Source organism: Sprattus sprattus (genome assembly GCF_963457725.1).
Source record: "Sprattus sprattus genome assembly, chromosome: 2".
Lineage (NCBI taxonomy): Eukaryota > Metazoa > Chordata > Actinopteri > Clupeiformes > Clupeidae > Sprattus > Sprattus sprattus.
Window position 1 is genome coordinate 64645441 of NC_137921.1, and position 22535 is coordinate 64667975.

A 22535-nucleotide genomic window follows, 5' to 3' on the forward strand; every position below is an offset into this window, starting at 1 on the left:
CTGTGATACACTTTCTGAAGATATACATGTTCATTTGATACACTTTCTGAAGATATACATGTTCATTTGATACACTTTCTGAAGATATACATGTTCATTTGATACACTTTATGAAGGTATACATGTTCATTTGATACTGTTTCTGAAGATATACAGGTTCCCATTGTAGTTTTCTCAGAAGATCTTAGGTATGTATTGATGGTGAGAACAAATTGACAATAGACACCCATTACCATTTTCCATCACAGCAGTAGAATACACTGTATATACATTTTTAATAGTTCTTTTTTTTTTTTTTAAGAAATCAGGGACCTGTCAAAACCTACCATCAGGACAGGCTAAAGCATTTTATATAGATATGACTTCAGGTATGAGTGCATTTTTAAGAATGTTACAATTTGTTTACTATGCTATATGAAAACACAAGTCATTGCCCTTCACAAAGATGTTTTGCACTTCAAGTGCTGCAATTTTCCCTTGAGGTTTTGAGGTTTATGATCAAAGTGCCTTATTTGTAAACGTATATAATCCAGTTCACAATATGCTTCATTTGTCCCCATGTGGAAACTTGTTTTGGACTCTGCACTGCCATATAACTATATTAATACGGGTGTATTTTGAAAGAGACAATCGCATTGCAACAAATCAAATGATTTGGATATAACTTTCTACTAGACAAAGACAAAGTGGCATTTACAGGTCAAACAATGGTCAAAGAAGGGCTAGACACATTTTGCAGGGTTATAAGTGCCTTATTAGAAACAACCCTATTGTCTGTGTACACTGCAGTTTTATGAAAGTTCCTAACACTTCAGAGGATCTGATAGTGAACCTTCACTGGTGTTATTCTCAATTGCTGATTCAGTTGTTTCAGAAAGTCGCAGACATCCCTTGTTTTGTAGGTTATATTTCTGCAAAACTGCTTTCACCGTTTCAAGTCTGTGACACAAGTAATGGAAATGCTTACATTCATGTGTTTCATATAACAGGTATGTGAATGTAGGAATAGACCACTTGTTTACTCCTAATTAGTCTCATTAGCAAAGCGGTTGAGAACCTTTAGTGGGGTCATATTTTTACACTTGGTTCCTTTCAAAACCCACTCATCACCAGCCGTTCAAGTGTTAGATACAGTGTTATGTGTGTGTGTGCACTGCCAGTAGATGTTCTTATAGCACCCGTGTGACTTTTCCAATAAAAAATGAATAACTCCTCATCTCCTTCTGGCTCACTGTGTGATGACGCAATAACAAATCCACCTGAATCCAAAAAAACGTAATATTTATTACACCAAAATAATCAATCATTTCACAATTTCAGTGTTTGAAAACCTACACAGTACAAAACAAATTTGAGTTGGAATGATTTCCAGTTCATACGGCCAGGCCATGCATTCAGAGCACGAGTTTATCACCACCTTATGTACTACATGCGCCTCCTCAGAAGACTCAATCATATTAACATCACCAAAGAGACTGCTTGGGCCCTATGCTTCCTTCAAGCTCAATAAGCTGGACATAAATGGCCACGTATACACGCTGAAATAAAAGGCAATAACCCTCCTCATGTACACCTACCATGATCTTTTACCATCAATTACAACAGTGCCCACGCTAGATGGGGTCAGCTGGTCCTTGGGTTGGTGTGTGTGTCTCTGTGTGTGTCTCTGTGTGTGTGTCTCTATGTGTGTGTCTCTGTGTGTGTGTGTCTCTGTGTGTGTGTCTCTGTGATAGCGTCCTTTCACATCGTTGGGTTCATGGCATCGTAGAGCCTTTGGACGGCCAGCTCCACCATCTCCTTGATAGACTCGTCGTCTGCACTGCCCTCCTCATAGTCTACCGTCTGCAGGTATGTGTGAGTGTGTTTGGGGAAGAGATGCATTATGAGACAATGGCAGAATTATTTGTTTGTTCACACAAAGGTACACGCACTAAGCCTAGCCAAAGCTAGCAAGATCCTCGTTTGCATTCACACTAGGGCTGAACGATTTGGGAAAATAATCATATTGCGATTTTTTCCCCCCGCCAAATAATGGATTGTGATTAAATATGTGATTTTTTAAATTTCATTCTCTTTTTCCCAACAGACCGTGATGAATGGTTTAAATATGACCAACACAATATAAGATACATTTAGTGTAAAATATTCTTTCCCACATTTTATATTTTTATTTAACTGCTCATTACAGAAACAAGAACAACAAATGAGTGGCTTTGCCACTGTGCATTTAAGTATTTTAACACAAGGCATGCACTGTGTGTAAAATGTAACATTTCATTTTTTTAGACAACGTTGTAATCACGGAAGTTGCGGTTAGAAAAATCGCGATTTTATCGCAAATGCAAATAATCGTTCAGCCCTAATTCACACACATCCCTGCATACACAAAACCAGAGAAACTAGCACATTCAGAGGCATACTATACAGACAACTTGGAGACTGGCATTTAAACTCAGGTGATTGGTTAAGCACTCGCATATCCTGTGAACACACACGTACATACATTTGTAGGAACACAAGTGAACAAAACCTTACCCGAGTCTCCAGGCTAATATAGGCCGTCTTCCCATCAACAGTCACTGATAAGTTTTTAGGGTCCTTGAAGTCCACACAGTCTTCTCCAAACATGTCCCTGAAGGGGAAACACGTTGGAAAATCACATCAGATTCCCATCATGGGTGTACAGGCCTGCTATTATCCAACAGCACTTAAATTACAAAAGAAAATGGTAATAAAATCCCCAAAAACTGTTTCTTGCATCATGATTTCACTTTTGTGACATCTGTTGTTGATCGTCTGCTTAATAAATGCTCGATTATGATCATGTGTTATCAATTAATTTTAAGCCAGAACTACATCACCAACTCTTTTAGAAATAAATAATCAACCAATCAAGGCCATAAATAGTAAATAAAAGGATCTATTATGCTTTTCCAGTTTTTCCCTTTCCCTCAGTGTTATATTATATTATATTTTTTTGTGCATGTTCACGGTCTGCAAAGTTACAAAAGCCAAAGTACACGCCAGAGGGACTCTCTCCCACAGACACACAATCTTTTCTTTGTTACAAGATGATTTTTCAGACAGAGAGTAGATAGAGATGTGCCGTATGAGGAAAACCATGTGTATGCATGTCAATTACGAACACTGAAAATGAGCATAATAGGTCCTTTTAACAAACAATAAAGCGACTAAACCCGGTCCTCGAAATTCATGTTGTTAGGGTAGATTGTCTCTTACTGGAACATAATCTCAAGCCTCCTCTGGTATTCTTCCACTTCCACAGCCTCTGGTTTGGACTCCATCACTGTGTTTGATTGACACATATTAGGGGACGTTTGCCAAAATGATCAAAGATGCTTGTAGAATAGGAGAGTACGAGTTTATAGGTCTGAAGTTTAGGGCAGTAACAGCGCCGTCTTTGAAAAGGCATGATCATCACACAGTCAACAACCAGCAGCTAGCAGTGGAGTGGCTAAAATGATTAATTACGACTCATATATCTTATAAAAAAAATAATCAACACTGACCTTTCTGTGCCTTGGGGTTGGACTGCACCTCCAGGACTACTGTAGTAACCGCATCAGCATACATGTCATTCAGGGGGTTGGCCACCCACTGTGGGACAGACAGATGGGGAATGAAGCTTAAGGCGGCTGCTTGGTTCTGCGTTGGTGTCACATTGTTGTGCAAAATGTACTCATAGCAATTCATGGTCCCTGAATGGTTGCCGGTGTTGCCAAGCAATTCACACCCAGAACAATAAGCTTGCGTAAAAAATGGCGCAAGTCTAGAAAAAGGGGCCGACGCATGCAAGACGTGAAAAGTCGCGCAAGGGGCTTGCGCGGCCTCTTGCGCTTGTGCTTACGTCTCTGACCATAAATCAGCCTTTACGGTGTCTGGGTGTAGCCTGCAGGGTTGTTAGAGAACATCCAAACCTTGCTCACCTCAAGTGTCACCATACCAGCTTCATGCAACAGTGTGATGTTCTTGAAAATTTTGAGTGTGGTCTTCTCGATCTTCTCCGTCTTCTCCTCAACCTCCTCCACATCTCCTAAAACACACCCACAGGCACACACATATAATGTGACATCTGCATTCACACAATTCAGGAGAACAACTTTGACATTGACCTTGACCTTGACCTTGAATAGCCTTGGCCTCTGTCATGTTAACGGATGCATGGTCGGCATCAGTGGTGTAGTCCAGGCTATACGCAGGTGTACGGAGTATACCCACTTATTTTCCAGTCAGCATTGAGTATACCCAATTCTCAAAACAGGGCGTTTATCCCGTGCTGTATGGGCCAGGCATGAAAACGGGTAAGGGGTGAAAAAGGTGAGGAGGATATTACCCCTCTGGGGGGGTCCGGGGGCGTGCCCCCCCTGTAAGTAAAATTTAAATATGCCATATTTTAAAGCGTCAATCTGATGCAGTTTGAGATGCTTTTTTTCCAACCTGGGGAGAGCTGGAGAAACTTAGCTTCAGCCATGAGTCAAAAAATATTTTGGCCTCCTTACTTAGTATTATGCAAGCCATTTCATGCTAGCCTGTCACTGGGTCTATCATTTACAGTATATGAGGCACAATGTGGTAAGGGCACCACAAATGGCTTAATGCATAGCCCCCATGAGAGATGCCGTAACTTAACTTGTCTACTCTTCCATCATGATTGACAGCCAATACAATGTTATGTAATTCAGATTTCAATACATTTTATTGGCGAGGCCCTTCGCGTTAATATTTCCATGCACTCGCATCATCCAGTTATTCAACATAATAAATCAGCGGCGAAAAAAACAATACAATCATATATTCTTTAGAAGTACTAAATGATGCAAAATGTAAGGATCTCTTTTCATTTATGGAATTCTTGTCAAGAAAATATGATTCTAATGTTTTTTTCGCCGCTGATTTATTATGTTGAATAACTGGATGTATATATTTAAATATATGTTAAGCTCCTATTAAAGTATCCATCTATCTACTTCCAGTGGCACTTGCTCTTGACTGCTTTGCCTCATAGCTTGGCGACTTGGCCTTTTTGAGCAGAGCATCACTGAAGCCTTCCATGTGACAAGAGTCCCCTTTGCAGCCATGCTCACCTTTCTTGTCACCAAAGTGCTTATCATGTCAGTGCTCAGGGTTGCACTGTATTGGGTCTTGTTTATGTTTTTTTTTAAATTATTTTTATTGATGCTTATTGACAAGACAACAACTTAAAGAATATCATACATTAAAATAATATAGCAGTACATTACAGCATTCATATACAAATGATAATGAACAATGACAACAGGAAAAAAAAATAAAAGCACATCACAAAACAAGGAGGAAAGAAATAATTATCCTTTAATAACCGTGTGGAGGAGACATAAGAGTCTATCATTTTTGTTGTTATTTTTGACCAAATGAAGAGATTTAAGAAGTGAATCCATTTCTAGCTTAAAGACATGGAAGGATTGGGTCTTGTTTATGGTAACGAGACTGAAAATGGTCATCTGACGTCATGATTGGTTTTATACCTGCAAGGCAGGTTGACTGGCTGAAATAGTAGGAATTATTTGCTACGTTAACAGTCTGTAGTCAAACACCTTTGCAATGGTCACTTTGCCCCAACAGAGCAATTCAAAGTTAGAACAGGGAGTCTCCGTGGCGTTTGAGTTAATGTAGCTAAATTATCTTACTCCATCAGTTATTCACACCGTAGCCGTCTCGTAACCAGGCTAATCACATCATTGCTAACTTTTTCATACTTGTATCTGAAGGTTATGCCCCTTGAAATGAATCTTCCCGTTAAGTTACCGAACACATGTTTTAACGTTTTATATGCTAACATTACGGTCACACACAAAAAATGCGTCCAGCAGGGATTCCAAAATTGTCCGGGATTTTGCCTCGTCGGATATTATTGTGTCTCTGGGTCTTTCACAAATGAGTTATTACGTCTTTACACGTTTTGGAAAGGGTATCACTTACGTTCCACCTTCTTGCGCGAGCTCTGTCATTGGTCAAACTTTCCCAGTGTTGACAGATATAATTCATTATCCTCCAAATACGATCATTTTGAGCCTTTGATATGATACGCAATTTACAATCTGGCAACACTGAGCACCTTGCCGCCGCCAGCACTAGTTCAGTACAAATGTACATGTCATCTGAATATGAAAAATATGTCCAACCCCCCCCCCCCCCCCCCCCCCACACACAAAAACAAAACTCATCGAATCTACACGATTCACGTAGGTCACCTATTTTGTTTTCAAAACGGCGAATTTCGCTGAAAGGTGAGTGATTCTCATGCCTGATGGGCTGCTTAAAAAAATTAAGAGTATACCCACTTCTCCAAGGACCACTACACCACTGGTCGGCATGATACGTTTTCTCACGACTTTAAACATCACTCTACTATTGGTGTCACCTCAGGTTTATGGTCCTATGCTGCTGCAGCTACTGTGCTGAAAGCGGCCTCGCTGCTTCATATTCTGTGTGTCTGGTGTGAAAGTACCTGCCAGATGACGCAGCTGGTTGACCAGGAGAGAGTAGGGGCCGGTGAAGGGGATGGCCTGGGTCTGCTTGACTGTGCTCATCGCCAGCTCTGTGTAGTCTGGGGAAAGAGACGGATAGAATGAACCAAAAGGTTTTCACGCACACCAAATTTTAGTGTTTTTTTTTAAACACACACACACACACACACACACACACACACACACACACACACACACACACACACACACACACACACACACACACACACACACACACACACACACTACACTTTCTCTCTCACACACACACACACACACACACACACACTCACTGGACAGGTCTGATGGTGCGAGGATGTGGTAGCTGAAGTTGCGTTTCACCAGAATGCCAGACACACGCTGGCCCTGTGCACACTTCTTATCAGCAAGGCAGCCCATCACCTGTGTAGCGACCAAGCATGGAGTCAGAAAACATGAGCACACACATGAGCGCGCACACACACACACACACACACAGTATCTCACAATTACACAAGCACACACACACACACACACACACACACACACACACACACACACACACACACAAACTCAGTATCTCACAATTACACAAGCACACAATTACACATTTACAGACCAACAAAGACAAACCAGATCTGAAGTCAGAATAGCCCAACACATATTCGTGACGGTTGCCATTCATACCATTCTCTCTTACAATAAAAAAAATGAAATGTAAATAAGAATGAAATCAACAGTTTGACCGTGTCCCTCACCTTGGCCAGCTTCTCTCCCCTGAAGTTCAGTGTGACAGCCTCTGTGTTGCGAGGGTTGTGCACCTCGATGTGCACCTCGTCGTTATCTTCATACTCTCTGATCAGAGCTGCTTTCAGACGAGCCATCTCATTCTGCTCCCCATGGACCAGGATCTGAACACACACAAAAATTCTTTCATTGCCGACCTCAAACAGCTGTTTACCCTGTTGTTAACAAAAAAATGTATGTCTTGACTACATAACCTTCTGTAAGCTCCCAGCACTTCAACATAGTCAGAGACCAAACCTTACCACATGTGGCGGTTTGAGGGCTCGGATGAACTCGCTGGTCTGCTGATAGTCTGTGTGAGCGGAGAAGGAGATGTAGTCCGTGGACATCTTCAGCTGGAGCTTCTGCCCTGACATGGTGGTGATCTCCTCTGGCTCCGACATGATGTGCTATAGGGGCCGGGGCCACAGTCACAGGGAAGGTCACATTTGGGTAATTTTCATCTGGTATTAAGCAAACACTAAGGAACTGAGGCGGTTGAGATGTAAACATCATGATGTATCATGAAGAATAAAAGATGTAAATAAAAGTTATCCGACACCCTGTCCCCTATGCAACCTGTGTCCCCCTGGTGGTGGTGCTGCATAAGCGTACGGTACCTTCGCCAGCGTTCCCTCCACACAGTAGCCAGCTATGATGACCCCGTTCCTCTTGTCCGTGCACCAGCTCTCAAACAGCTCCCTGGAGAGGCCACTCTGCATCATACCCGGGGACGCCATCACTACACTGGGCCCGATGTCATCAAAGTGATCCATACTCTACGGCAGCAAAGGAAAACGCAAAGAAAAATAAGACCGGACACGCATGATATATCAATTATGGTATGAACAACCAGGTATAGACACAGACATGTTTAGATTCAAATATGCCAATTAAACCTAGGCCTAACACTTACTTTCAGGTTGCTGATGTGTTTGAAGACAAAGGGGTTGTTAATGTTGATGGCCTTGCGGATCTTGTCGTTCATGGCGTTGACGTAGGTCTGGTACACAGCCATGCACTTCTTGGCCAGGGAAGAGGCGTAATAGATGGGGATGTCGTGCAGCTCCGGATGGTTCTGCCAATACTCATCTTGGGGCAGACAGATAAGAGCTTCAGCTGGGTTCTGTGTCTCAGTTAGCTCCGACACACAGTTTAGGCAGTTATTAAAGGCACCCAGTGCAACTTTATAGGCTTGAGACTCGAAAAATAAACATTCGATTTCTAGTCTTTTTCACACGTAGTAAGTTTCAATAGCTCCATACCATTACATATCGACATTCAAGGAGCAAAGATGAGACGTCGTTGTGTGGTGAGAACTGATAGAAAAATCGTAAACAAGAAACAATCGCCGGTGTGGAGAAGCCATTTTTCCATTGACTGGAATCCTGCTATAATTATTGGTGGCACCAATAAATAAAGGGTTACGCTCTTGGGGCTAGTTTTAGCACTCTTTTTAACGCCCAAAGTATCAAATAATGATGCAAATGTGCTAATATAGTGAAGTAAATGTCAATATCATAAAGATTGTCTTATCCAGAATATTTCCATTTTGATGCCCTAATGTTGCACTGGGTGCCTTTAAGGCTAATGTCATCTATCAAGTAAATTAGCAGAATTCTTTACAGCTACCTGTCTTAGATTTAACTTCTGACTGACAATCTCCATATATGTGCCTTATCACCATTAAAACAAAAGAAAAAACAAAACTACAGTTGGCCTGGCATGAGGATTCTTACCCAGAATGAGCAGGAGCTCCTGGGCTCGACCCAAGGCAAAGACGGGGATGAGGCAACGGCCTTCTCTGTTGACGATGTCATGGACAGTGTTGCAGAAGCGGGCCTCCCTCTCCTCCCTCTTCTCATGAATGTGTGTGCCATATGTGGATTCCTAAAGCGAGTGACAACCAAATCATTACTATAATGGGCTGCAGCATTAATAATTAATGTGCATTTAAGGCATAAATACTGGGGAAAAGAGGACATCCGTGGCAGGAAAAAAGATTAGTACTTTAAAATGCACAAACTGCAGATCAAACGATAGATCAGACTTACTGTAATGAGAATGTCAGGCTTTACGCTTGGAATCTCAGCTGCCATGAGATGCCGATCCTCCTGACGAGAGAAATCCCCTGTGTACAGTATCTGAGGAGAGGGACAAAGACAGTCAGTGAAAGAGAGACTGATATAAAGTAAACGTAAAAAAAGACCTATTGTTTTTTTTGTTATTATTAATTCAATTCAGTCTTCTGTACCTATATTTGTTTTGTGTGTAGTCAAGACCTTATTTGTAATCTAAGCCCATCTTGAACATCTATGGTAACATTTACATATATTCTACGGAAATAAAGTGTGAACGAAAATCTGTTTCAACTATGGGTTCTTGTGATTATGCTAAATAATGTCATATGATCTAGATGAGATTTTTTCCACTTCTCCCTGTAATAGGAAGCTGTCAGTAAGAACACGCACCTTCACACCAGCAATCTCAATCATGAACATGGCGGCTCCCAGGACGTGTCCTGCATGGTAGCACCAGAACTTAATGCCAGCCACTTCCTTCACCTCATGGAAGTTGATCGTCTCAATCTTATCCATGCTCTCCTCTAGGTCAGTCTCCGTATAGAGCATGTCATCAGCAGAGATATTGCTGCAGAATGGTCAGGATCAGTTAGGTGTACAGAATAGAGACACAAGCCATTTGCAAGCACTTATACAGCAACACTAACCCGTGCTGAAATGGTGTAATGAGCAGTCACTGAGCAAAAAGAGTTGGTCTCTGAACGTACGTCAGAAAGTTATTTTTTTATTCACAAGAGGGTTAAGTGTTAGTATGTTTATTATACAACACTGTTCTGCATGTACCTGACTTTGACATAATCTGACAGCAGCCAGCGATAAATGGCTTTGGTTGCATGGGTCATGAAGGTGCGTCCTTTGAAACTCGTCTTCTGTAAGAACCAGGGCAAAGCTCCACAGTGGTCCAAGTGGAAACTGTGAAACAAATATCGTGAGTCAAAACATTAGGGCGAACAACTGCACTTCCATGTGTATGTTTCACTCGTGTACACTTACTGACTGATGAGAAGCAAATCGATCTCGGCTGGATCAATCAGATCAATATACGGGAGGGCATCCATGCCTTCCAAACCAGGGTGGATACCACAATCCAGCTGTCAAGAGGAAAGAGCGTATGAATTAATTTCGGGTACTGAAAGCTAACGACAAGATAACAACTGCAAACATATGTATTAAGATCCTACCATAATCTTTCGTCCCTTAAATTCCAAGATAATACATGATCTGCCAACTTCTTGACCGGCCCCACTGTAAACAAAAGGCATGTTAACATTAAGGTTTTCACTGACGAGGGAAATTTCTGTCCAAAAGACAGACTTTTAAATAGAACCATAATTGAAATAGGTAGTTAAGATATGTGACAAGCTAATGATAACTAGCTAGCCAGCAAGGCTTAATCAAAGGTGAATCAATGAATAGGACATATTACAGAGGTCTTATAAGGAGCTGGTCGCTCTCCTCTGCAGGCACTGTGACATCGGATTTGCGTTTTGCTGCCATGCTTGTAATTAAATGAAAACTCCCTCTTTCTGAAACGTTTGATAATACTACTCATGAGATCTATACGCTCTCAAAACAAATTTCGAGCGGCATGATGCTCTCATAGACAGGATACTGCGATAACGGGCATCAACTTCCGGATCCTCGACTAAAAAGTACGTGTGAAACTAAGGCTACCGCACTAGTTCCACTAGAAGAAGAGCTCGGATTCAGCATTATGAACCCCTTTTTGCGCATAGGTTGTTCATTCATTCGTTTTTTTTCTTCGTTTTTTTCTTTTCGTTTCGCTTAAATAGTTTTTTCAAGGCCTAATTTGGAAATTCTGGAATGAACCGCTTGTGTCCTGCTAAATGTTAGCGCCACGGTAACGCCTGGTGGCGCTACAACACTCTTAAAAATACAAGATTGGACCTCTTCTATTTTCCCACGTTAATTTTATACAAGTAGCACTGTACTCCATTTTTTGGGGGGCTCATATCAGGGTCGTTGGATGGCCAGTTTTGTAGATAAGACATATTATGGTTTCAAAGAGGTCTTATCACCTAGCAGAATGCATTACAGAGTGGCAGGCTCAATACCACTATAAGGTGCCTTTGAGACCTACCCATTTCTAAAATAAAAAGTTGAGATTTTCCTTTGAACTTCATATTTATTTTATTAAGTAGATGTTATGTTGTAAGGAATGCATGTTGGTCAAGCTCCAACACTTTTTATAAATGATCTCTTAGCAGACACTGTACAATCAAATGGCAATATGTCCACCCTGTCATGGACAAATTCAATGGCTTGCTGACAGGGTGGACAATGATAGGGTGGACATTTTTGGCTAATGTAATATGGTGTACTGTTTTACAAATATATTTTGAATTTCTGAAAAGTTTTTATATTAATTGATATTTCACTATGACAGGGTGGACATGATAAGCTTGACAATGTCCGACTACACACATACTATGATGAAAATTAAGAAATATAAGTGTAAATACTTAATCTGCAACAAGCCACTGTTTCAGCCTTGATTGAAGAAAGACAAAATGATGGTAGTGATGTCACTGAAGACATCAGGTTTTTTTTTAAACAACATAATGACAGGGTGGACACCGACTTGAGGGACACGTATTAAATACTTAATATTTATATTAAATATCTGTTGAAAACAACTAGAAAATACCCATTTATGAAAGTTCTTGTCAATAATAATGAGACCATGAAAAAAGTATTTTAATTTTGTTTAATTTCATGACTTATTACACTCATAGTTGCTTCCACTATTGTGTGAGGGACATGGCAAAATCGCCTACGCACACTTAAAGAAAGTAGTACAAATTAAAAAAAATAACTCCTGGATGGTAAATATAGTATAGATGTATGTATTAATGGTTGTACATTTGTAATAAAAACTCAAAACATAATTATTTTACATTAAATTGAAAATAAATGTGTGATTCTGACTGGGACCTTGAAAGGCACTTTATAATGATAATGACCCGACTCACAGTTGCACTTAACCAAAAACTAAAAAAAAAGCACAGAATAAATCTACACATTGAGTTTACCAGGTGTTGTGTTTATTTGGAAAATAATATGAACTTACTAAGGACATGGATGTTCTGAAGTAATCAAGCGTTCTAGGGTAGGTCACGTGGAGTGATTCACTGACAGACAAAGTCATTACAAATTATATTGACTCACCTACGTCTGAGTGTGGAGTGAACTAAATTAGGAGCACACTTGATACACTACCTTGTCAGGTTGATGACAGTTGTTTCACCCAGGAGGCAGTCCCATTACTAGACCCACAAACAGTCCAATTAAAGTAAAATGAGGAGGCTGACACAAGTTTGTATGCATGTGTTTTAATGCTAGAATAAGAAATGGACTGAAATAAATGGAATAAAAATGGAATTACATAAAACACCACTGAGTCACAGATGATTATATTTGAATTTCTTTTACCTGCTAAAATAGATGAGGAGCTGCCTGAGAGCCATGTAGGGTCCAAACATCAGCGTTACAACTAAGTGACACACAAGACGCCTATCCCTCTAGCATAAATGCGACATTTAATTAGTTCGAAATTAATTTGAAATGTACCGTTTAAAAGGCTGCTCACTAAATGTAGATGATAATTAGCTTTGTAATGACATACACATTTCTTCATGCCCCTGGTGCTGAATGTAGGAAGGCTCATTTCATAAGGAGGTTCAATCAAATAATTTGCTTCAAAATTATTAAGCTGACATACAAAACCTCTGATGACGTGATATTTACCCTGATAAGATTGGTGTCTGACAACAGACTGCCTGTGATTTGGAAACACTCTGTTTATTTTGGGGGCAGCAGTGCCAGGCCAGGGTATGTAATGTATCTGTAAATGGATGAGAGCATGCCACCTGATACTCCATAATGTGTAATTAGAGACTGGCTGAAAGACAGTAGAGAGACAGATAGACCTGCCACACATTACCAGAAACTGGCTGAAAGACAGTAGAGAGACAGATAGACCTGCCACACATTACCAGAAACTGGCTGAAAGACAGTAGAGAGACAAATAGACCTGCCACACACTACCAGAAAGTTAGGCTTCCTCTTATTTGTACAGGAAGGGAGAAAAATACTTGAATGTATACACCAAACCTTTCAAATGAATACTGTTTGTCACTGAAGTTTCAAGATCCTTTGATTATAAAAAAGATATGCTGCAAGCTTTAGTGTGAGCACTGCCATTTACAGCAATAGCCAACATCAACATTCAAACAACACGAACAGTCTGTGGAATGAAGTCAAGACTGTTCTTGCCTTAAACAAATAGCTGTAACAAACCTGAAAGCATGTTGTATAATACACTGCTATTCATTTTTGGAATAATTTCTAGGATTGGGTTACAGTTGGGTTACAATTACCTCCCATTAAAAATGACCTCCCATCAAAAATCCTTCATCAAATCAATATGACAAATATGGTTTATTGAGTTCATTAATCTAAAATCTGGTTTAGGCATAAAACTCTTCCAGTGTCTCTGCGGCCCATCAGTGAGCTGTAGCTGTGGCTGTCGCCCCATCTGTCAGACAGAACTCCAGCTGCCCCAGAGAGAGACCAGAGTGGTGGAGTAAGCCACGAACACCACCAAGTAGAAGCGGAATAGGAATCGGTCCACTTTATAGCAGAGCGCCAGCCAGTCTGATTGTGCAGAGCCATCATCCTCCTCCTGCTGCAGGTAGGACCTAAGCACACATTTGACAGTTAAGAGCCTTTAAAAACTTAAAGTAATATTTTAATATGAGCCTTTAACAATCACAGGCCCCTAATTACACATTTGACAGTTAAGAGCCTTTAAAAACTTAAAATAATATTTTAATATGAGCCTTTAACAATCACAGGCCCCTGTAGAAAATGTTAATCCATGAAACAGAAGGTTTTATAGGTTTGTATATCTTGTGGATATTAACCGAATGCAGGAGATAATGAACATGCAAATGCAATGTTTTAGTGTTCGAGTTAGAGTTGGGAATGAGTTGAGAAATGTGAAATGATGGGTCAACAACATGTTTCATAGGTGGTGGTAAATATTTTGTGATCCAACCTGACAGTGGTTATTTGATTAAGCAGCCTCTCCAGACGTGGTGAGAACCTAGGGGGTTCGCTGAGAGACACGAGATCTTCGTCTGGTGGCAGATCAAACTCATAACCTGAAATTATATAGTCCTGTCAAATTTGACATAAAATAATCTACAAAGGCAATTTTATAATGAAGAAAATTAAAAAAAAAAATCAAATACAATTATACAAATACATACAAACATTATTTTCATGTTACCTTGAGTTAAGTATAATTTAGATGTATTGAATGACTATTATATATGGTATTTTATTAGTTAGTGCTGCATGAATCTCAAAGGTTCATACCACTGCTCTGGTCCATCTCGTCTAGTGTTCGCACCGATGTGAACATGCTCTCTCCAAAACTTTGACTGGAAGAGCCGTACTTGTCCAGCAGGCAGGCAGAGATGGACATTTCCTTCACCTCCTTGTCATTGTGATGAAGCAGCTTCACCACCAAAATGGACTTGGCCAGACTCAGAACCAGAAGGGCCATACACACAGCAAAGAAGACCCCTGCAATAATTCAATTCAATTCAATTCAATTCAATTTTATTTGTATAGCGCCATAACAATACAGTTGCCTCTAGGCGCTTAACAGAGCCCAGAACCTAAACCCCCTTAGTGCATGCACAATGGCAACAGGGGCAAGAAAAAACTCCCTGTTAGGCAGGAAGAAACCACGGCACATAAGGGGGGACCCATCTGCTTGAGGTCGGCCGGGTGGAGACAGGAAGGTGGGAAGGGGGGAAGGGGGGAAGGGGGGAAGGGGGAGGGATAAGACAGATGTTCCTTGTCTAACTGAGGGAGGGATCTGCGAAGCAGGCGCCTATGTAGCCAGCACAGTTCTCTGATGCACTAAGGCCAGCTAGTATCATTAATGAGGTGCAGACGGAAGAAAAATCCACAATCAGTAAGCTTCATAAGCATTCATGAAGGCATTGGGCCAACAAACAAACCAAAAAACAAACACAAAGACGTATGTGTTGTCTTCTCTTACCAATGAGGGGAGTGTTGAGAGCTGTTACAGGGATCTCATCCATGAGGTTGACCCTGAAGACAGTGTAGCCCAGGAGGATGCTGACTTTGAAAGATATCCGTGTCCCTGTGTTAGGTGGCAGGTAGAAGCTGATGACGTCCACTATCATGAGGAAGATGCTGGGGATGAGTAGACCCACTACATACTGCAGCGGCCGCCGCCGAATGAGCACCTAAATGGACACAAGACATGGAAAAACAAAGAAGCAATATATTAATTCAACATAAGAAAACAATTAAAAACAAAAACACATGAAGGCAATTATTTTGGTATATGGGCCATTCTACCGAATTCGTGTAATATGCAGTCCCTCAACAATAAAAACTATTTACAAAACAATTAGGTATCTAGGCATAGATATTTAATTAGAACATGTTATGGTCTATATAAACCCAATGCATTACATGAGATAGTGATAAGCTAAATGTATACAAAATTATCATTTATAGGGTACTTTCTATTGGGAAGTAGCTGTCCCCAACCCTGACATCTAAATTTCAATGCCTTTAAATAACACTTTTAAATTTTTTTAGATTTTTTTCAATTATTTAATGTCAAAGATCTTTATGATTGGGTTGAAACAGAACTTGGAATATTTAGATTTATTGTGGGTTTAATTTTTAAATCAATTTACTATACTCAAAAAATCATGTCCCTAGTTTTCATGTCACTACCGAAACACAAGAGTTTTAGTCAATTGGCTGAGCCTGTGTTTTAGCCACGACTCTGCATTTTTGACCATGCAGTGACACTGCATCTCTGTCCCTCATGGTTGAATGGTAAGTAGCTAAATCCCATAGTTTTTATATAAATGTGTTCCAAAGTCTGAAAATCGACGTGTAACCTTAAGAATTGTCACTACCGAAACGCATGTTTTCTTCAATTAAGTAAACCTTTTGGGGTTTCATGGAAAATCTTATGTTTGTATGTGTGTTCACCTCTTCAAAGATGTGTTTGAAAGCCATGTGCTTGCTAGAATTCTTTATGTATGCTTAAAGTTAGCTAGAATTGTCACTACCGAAACAGTCACTACCGAAACATATGGTAGTGACCAGATGATTTGGGTAGTGACAAAATGAAATGGTAAGTAGTTCAATCCCATAATTTTTAAATAAATGTGTTGTGTGGACTAAAGGGCGGCCCAGAGCACCTTTTGGATGATTTTGGGAGAAAAATGAACATCCATCCAACAGTGCAGTCACTACCGAAACAGTGCAGTCACTACCGAAACAGACAAATTGAACTTGAAAATTTGGTAAAAAATTCATTTCTATGGATTTCATTGTGAAAACCTTCAAGAAATATTTGTAAAAATACACTTTAGAAAAGGGAAGGAAACACAATCTGAACAGGTCAATAATAATACTTTTTTACTATAGTAAATGTGATGTTTCGGTAGTGACAATTTTTGGAAGAGGAAAAACATTCCGACACATTCTGAAAATACAATATAAAACTTGACTGTTCTTTTACTAGATATGTGTACTTTAGATATGGTACAATATACATACGGACAAAGTTTTGGGAATAAACCATAAAAAAATTCAAAATATATCCGACATGACTTTGCATCAATTCGGTAGAATGGCCCATATATATTTTACATATAATAGCAATGCACCTAATAGGCAATTCAAGTTTAGATACACTGAAATTTGTCAAATCACTCAATACATAAATATATTCCTATTCAAAACTTTCATGTGATATAGTGTCATAAGGGTACTGTGGTGATGGTAATACAACACACTCACATTGAACTGAATAAGGTGTAGTGCTAGAATAAGAAATGGACTGAAATAAATGGAATAAAAATGGAATTACATAAAAACACCACTGAGTCACAGATGATTATATTTTAATTACTTTTACCTGCTAAAATAGATGAGGAACTGCCTGAGAGCCATGTAGGGTCCAAACATCAGCGTTACAACTAAGTTACACACAAGATGCCTATCCCTCTAGCATAAATGCGACATTTAATTCGTGTGGCGATGGTAATCCAACACACTCACATTGAACTGAATGAGGGCATAGTCCTGGTCGTCGACATGAAGCCTCCAGTAACGTGACGGCACGGACAGCAGCTCCCACTCACCATCACTCATGAACCCACGCTTGTCACTGGCAATGTCTTTAGGGTCACGCCAGAAGGCCAAGTCAACCTCTTTCACTGTTGAAGAGAGAGACCACAAGCGGTCGAACATGCACTGGGTTCCACCCCACACCACAGAAAGATGAAGGGCTCTATTTTCCTTTCATATGGTTTTGTGGAATTACATTTTATGTGGAGTGGAATTGAAGAAGGTAATTGGAATATTAAATTAGAAGAAAATACTGCAATTGTATATTAACCAATAGTCTCAGCATCTGTATGTATCAACCAGCAATCTATGTGTCAGAGATTACATCTACCTGCAAAGCGTTATGATTCTACACCGACATTTAGGTGGTAATAACTTTTTTTAGTGGTCGGCTGTGGAGACGTGATTCAATCAGTGGGTTCTTTTATGAGAAGCGCTTAAAGGCTATTTGCTTTCATATAAGCAAAAATAGCAACTGCCCCAGGGCCATGCTGTCAGACCCATACCTTGTGATAAGATGTCCTGGTTGTGTTCGCATGCTACATGTCACATAATGAAGAAAGGATCCTTTATTTTCTGTGTAGTACAAGAACATTTTCTTGTGCTACGTCATCTTCAACTCCCCCTACTATAGCTAACTTCTACACTGTAGGATTGTGATTTTATAAACATCAACAATGTGTGTGAGTGTGTGTGTGTGTGTGTGTGTGTGTGTGTGTGTGTGTGTGTGTGTGTGTGTGTGTGTGTGTGTGTGTGTGTGTGTGTGTGTGTGTGTGTGTGTGTGTGTGTGTGTGCGTGTGTGTGTGTGTGTGTGTGTATTTGTGTGTGTGTGTGTGTGTGTGTGTGTGTGTGTTTGTGTGTGTGAGTGTGTGTGTGTCTGTTTGTGTGTGTAAGAGTGTGTGTGTGTGTGTTTACGCATGCTCATCTCACCAGAGTGCAGCCAGCTACGGAATGTTAAGGTGCAGTTTTGCTTGTCAAAAGGAAAAGCGTAGAGATGCAAGTCACAGGAAGCAACCACTTGGATGGGTTTGTAGTTCTTGATTGTTCCAGAGGAGTTGACATAGACATAAGGAACTCCAGAGGCTGGGCTAGAATCCACACTAACACAGGGCAAGACACATCAGATCATTGTCTGTTTATGTAGCATTATAGGACAATATCCATTATCCAGATAATCTTATTATCTTAATATAAATGGTTACAAGTTACACAACAGTGGTGAAACAAATAGATCATTGGTTGTTACAATTCGGTGATAATGACGTCAGGAACCCAAATAGCGTCAGATGACAGTGAGATTTCATTTATGCCATCAAACTCCTCAGGGTCCCACACTAGGAACTCATCCGTCCAGATCTGAAACAGAACCAAGAAGAACACTTTTCCCAGTCCGCATAAAGTTTTCATATTTCATATCTACTTCTTTTAGTTCCAGTCAGACACACAAATTGCAAAACATACGAAATAAAAGCATACTGAGTGAAATTGGAATGGACCCCAATTAAGGGAGGCAATGCTTCAGAATCACTTCAGTGACTTCCCACAGGCTACTCAGAGCCCAGTGCCACATCATTTAAAGGCACCCAGTGCAACTTTCGAGGCTTAAAAATAAACATTCAATTTCTAGTCTTTTTTACACGTAAGTTTCAATAACTCCATACCATTACATACCGACATTCAAGCAGCAAAGATGAGACGTCGTTGTGTGGTGAGAACTGATAGAAAATCGATAACAACAACAATCGCCGCCATTTTCTTTATTTTTTGGTAACCTACAATAAACAAAGCAGGTTCCAGTCAATGGAAAAATGGCTTCTCCCCACCGGCGATTGTTGTTGTTTACGATTTTCTATCAGTTCTCACCACACAACGACGTCTCATGTTTGCTCCTTGAATGTCGATATGTAATGGTATGGAGTTATTGAAACTTACTACGTGCAAAAAAGACTAGAAATTGAATGTTTATTTTTCATTGAATGTTTACATAAAGTTGCACTGGGTGCCTTTAATAAAAACGAATTTTTAGCATCATTTTCAGTCTGTAATATAAGGCACATGAACTTGATACCTACTTGCCGATACCAGATGCTTGTTGTTACCTTCTGGTTCTGTCCATCCTTGGAAGAAAGTATGATATCATTAACGTTTCTACAAAAATACTTTAAAACCAAATAAGTCCAAGGAGCTCACAAGTCCAGTTGCAACATTAGAAAATCATATAGATACAATGATTGCTACAAGAATGCCAGATTTCTTTAACACACTGCATATAAAGATATTAAGATAAAGTTGGAAAACTAAAACTGTGAGATAAAGAAGGTAAATATCAAAACAAGGACAGCTAAGGACAGAAAAAAAGCATAAAATGTCAAGAGTCAATCAAAGTTAAAACAAGGAATACATCTAAAAACAAAACAAATGGATTCTAAGCAAAAAAGGATTTAAAATAATCAATTGTTCTTTTCACTATAAATCTATACATTTGTACTATATTTGTACTGAAAAGCAGTGGCATATTGTTAACTTCTGAAATTCTTCACCATTGAATCTCTGGTATCTACATCACCGGACTTTTAAACTGGGGTGTTGGGTACAAAAATAAAAAGGATATTTTACCACATCCAGGATGGACTGTATGATGAAATCAATGTAAATCACAGTGGTGTCCGTCCAGTTGACGACAGGCCGGACTCCACAGTCATACTGCCGTAGGAGCATCCTAGTGAGCTGATTCAGCGTGGACCTCTTTGGTTTGTCCAGGATGAGCTGCACCGCTGGAGCTGCTCAGTGGAATTGGTTTGTAAAGCAAGAGCGAGAAATAAAAAAGAAGATATGACAAAGCTATTTTCAACTAATTGATAAGGAATACAATGTCAGATTCCAAAATATGGCCTTTCATACAAGACAGCTGATTTGCAGTCTGTAGAACTACACATCGTAATGGACCCGGATAGGAAAAAGATCTGCATTTGTTCAGATAGAAACGTAACTTTAATCTTGGAGATCACAATCTGAGAATTCCAAACATTGTTTTTTTTTTTTTATTAAAATCATCATCAAACATGTTGTTTGAGCAATTATGTATGCTAGTAATTGTTTGATTGGTCCTCACAATTATAAACAGTTCTCTAAACAACATTGTATATTTGAATTCGTTTGCCAGCAGTTTGGAAGCAATCTTGCTGATAACAATCTAACAATAAAACATGGAAAAGATACTTTCTTTTTTGAACCAAATTATGAATTAGGAACGCAATAAGATGGAAAATAATTCAATAATCAATGTAACTCAATAATTACACAGGATTATTAAATCACATCTGGAGTGAACAATAGACTTGCTGAACCATTTTATAATTTTTTTTCCACCTGTTTTATCAGAGCAGATTTGTTACCTCCAGTTTACAATTTGATTTAATTGTGCTCAGGTCAGAACTTACCTGAGAGGAGAATAAAGAACCAGATGACAGCAGCCATGATGCACTGAGAGCATGAGCTAACACTTCTCCACCCCGTTGTTCTCAATCAGATCCAATCACAGGTAAACGCAGTTTGACGACTGGTGTCAATTCAGACTTCCCATTTCCTTCATTAGTTTCTCCAAACAAGGAATTTTTAAAGTTTCTTCCTGCTCATTTTAAACAAAGACCATGCAGAATACATGCCTGAACCTTTACTGAATTGGCATGCCAGCCTGACTCGTGTCCAGTAAACTCATTTCTGTGGAGTTGATGAAGGTACATCGCTTCATGGACCATGACAACAGTGATCTATTTCATTATGACTGAGGTCTGTCAGTGGAGGCTCACATTTCCAAAGGCCGAACGGTAAATTCCATCTGAATTGATTATAATTGCGTTAGGGCCCAGATAAGCTCTCACATAGGGAAGAAGGGGGCTCTATTTCACATTTTGCATCCTGCCATCTTTACCCATAATTCAGTTTGCAAAGTAGAGTTTGATTTACAGTCAATGGTTGCCGTAAAACACCAAGCTTGCTTCAAAACTGAGACCTGGGGCACCAGGATGGCATTTGAAGAGAAAATAGTCTTTGACAGCCTGTTGGTCCGTTGGTTCCATTTGCACAGAACAATCAAAATCACTTGCAAGATCAGAACATTGAGAGATTTTGATTGATGGTACATCACTTTGAAATAGTATGTTTTTTCCTTGTCAAAATGCCAGGAAATGTTAAACATTGTTATTATGGTGCCATCACCTGGTGAACTGGTGTCATTGCTGTGGACTTTCTGAAATACGGGACTGACCTTCAGCTCTGGATGCCCTTGTATGTTTTCAAGAGGAATGGGCCAACTCTTTAAGTGAACGAAGTAACATGATGATTGCCTGGCACTGTTTATGGCTCAGTCCGCGCCTCTTTGTTTGTTTCCCATATACAGAGCCAGCCAGGGCTGTGAACGAACACAGGAGATTTTTTAAGCACACACATAGAACGCACAGCCAGACGACCTTAAGCAATTCACTGAATTTGCCAAACAGTGTACGTGATCATCAACACAGCCTCCACCTTTAATGTCTCTCCACAGGGGTTTTCATTCCTTCACAAACTTCAGCTGTATTATATTATATGTACTTATAATAATACATTTTATTTATAGGGCGCCTTTCAAGAAACCCAAGGTCGCCTTACAACAGTGAATAAAACATTGAATAATACATAAAACAGCAACAACTTCAGTTGGCAGGACCTTTACAGGTTATAGGCCTGCCTAAACAGGTGTGTTTTGATGTGTGTTTTAAAAAGAGCGATTGAGTTAGGTCAATGTTCCTGATGTCAGGGGGGAGGGAGTTCCAGAGGTGAGGGGCAAAGCGGCTGAAGGCTCTGAATCCCATGGTGGACAGATGGGCTCGGGGGACGGTCAGGGTGATGGAGGAGGCAGACCTGAGAGACCGGGTAGGGACATTGGAAAAGTCAAAGACAA

The 22535-nt window shown here is 39.9% G+C and overlaps 2 protein-coding genes across 2 annotated transcripts; both read right to left on the reverse strand.

Moving 5' to 3' along the window:
- Positions 1 to 1264: 1264 nt before the first annotated feature.
- Positions 1265 to 10968, reverse strand: cpsf3 (cleavage and polyadenylation specific factor 3). Its single transcript, XM_080833159.1, has 18 exons — positions 10800 to 10968; positions 10555 to 10618; positions 10367 to 10464; positions 10157 to 10285; positions 9764 to 9941; positions 9347 to 9436; positions 9032 to 9182; positions 8209 to 8384; positions 7913 to 8071; positions 7556 to 7702; positions 7265 to 7417; positions 6821 to 6929; positions 6509 to 6607; positions 3948 to 4054; positions 3531 to 3618; positions 3241 to 3307; positions 2536 to 2632; positions 1265 to 1842 (listed from the first exon to the last, which is right to left on the reverse strand). The coding sequence occupies exons 1-18, from the start codon at positions 10868 to 10870 to the stop codon at positions 1741 to 1743; spliced, it is 2085 nt and encodes a 694-aa protein (XP_080689285.1). The 5' UTR covers positions 10871 to 10968; the 3' UTR covers positions 1265 to 1740.
- Positions 10969 to 13934: 2966 nt separating this feature from the next.
- On the reverse strand, positions 13935 to 21070 carry htr3b (5-hydroxytryptamine (serotonin) receptor 3B; the record flags this gene model as incomplete). The annotated part of the gene is made up of 10 exons (XM_080860364.1): positions 13935 to 14094; positions 14454 to 14559; positions 14780 to 14986; positions 15471 to 15681; positions 17525 to 17682; positions 18524 to 18693; positions 18840 to 18949; positions 19666 to 19710; positions 20210 to 20373; positions 21034 to 21070. 10 exons carry the CDS (start codon positions 21068 to 21070, stop codon positions 13935 to 13937), a joined length of 1368 nt encoding a protein of 455 aa, XP_080716490.1.
- Positions 21071 to 22535: the final 1465 nt, after the last annotated feature.

Bases quoted from the DNA above. Each gene is read 5' to 3' on its own strand.
- cpsf3 (XM_080833159.1), bottom strand. From the start codon at position 10,870: ATGGCAGCAAAACGCAAATCCGATGTCACAGTGCCTGCAGAGGAGAGC. The intron at 9,437-9,763 runs GTGCGTGTTCTT...CCCTCTCCTCAG, and splicing joins TTGAGATTGCTGGTGTGAAG to ATACTGTACACAGGGGATTT. The intron at 6,608-6,820 runs GTGAGTGTGTGT...CTCTTTCCCCAG, and splicing joins CGCACCATCAGACCTGTCCA to ACTACACAGAGCTGGCGATG.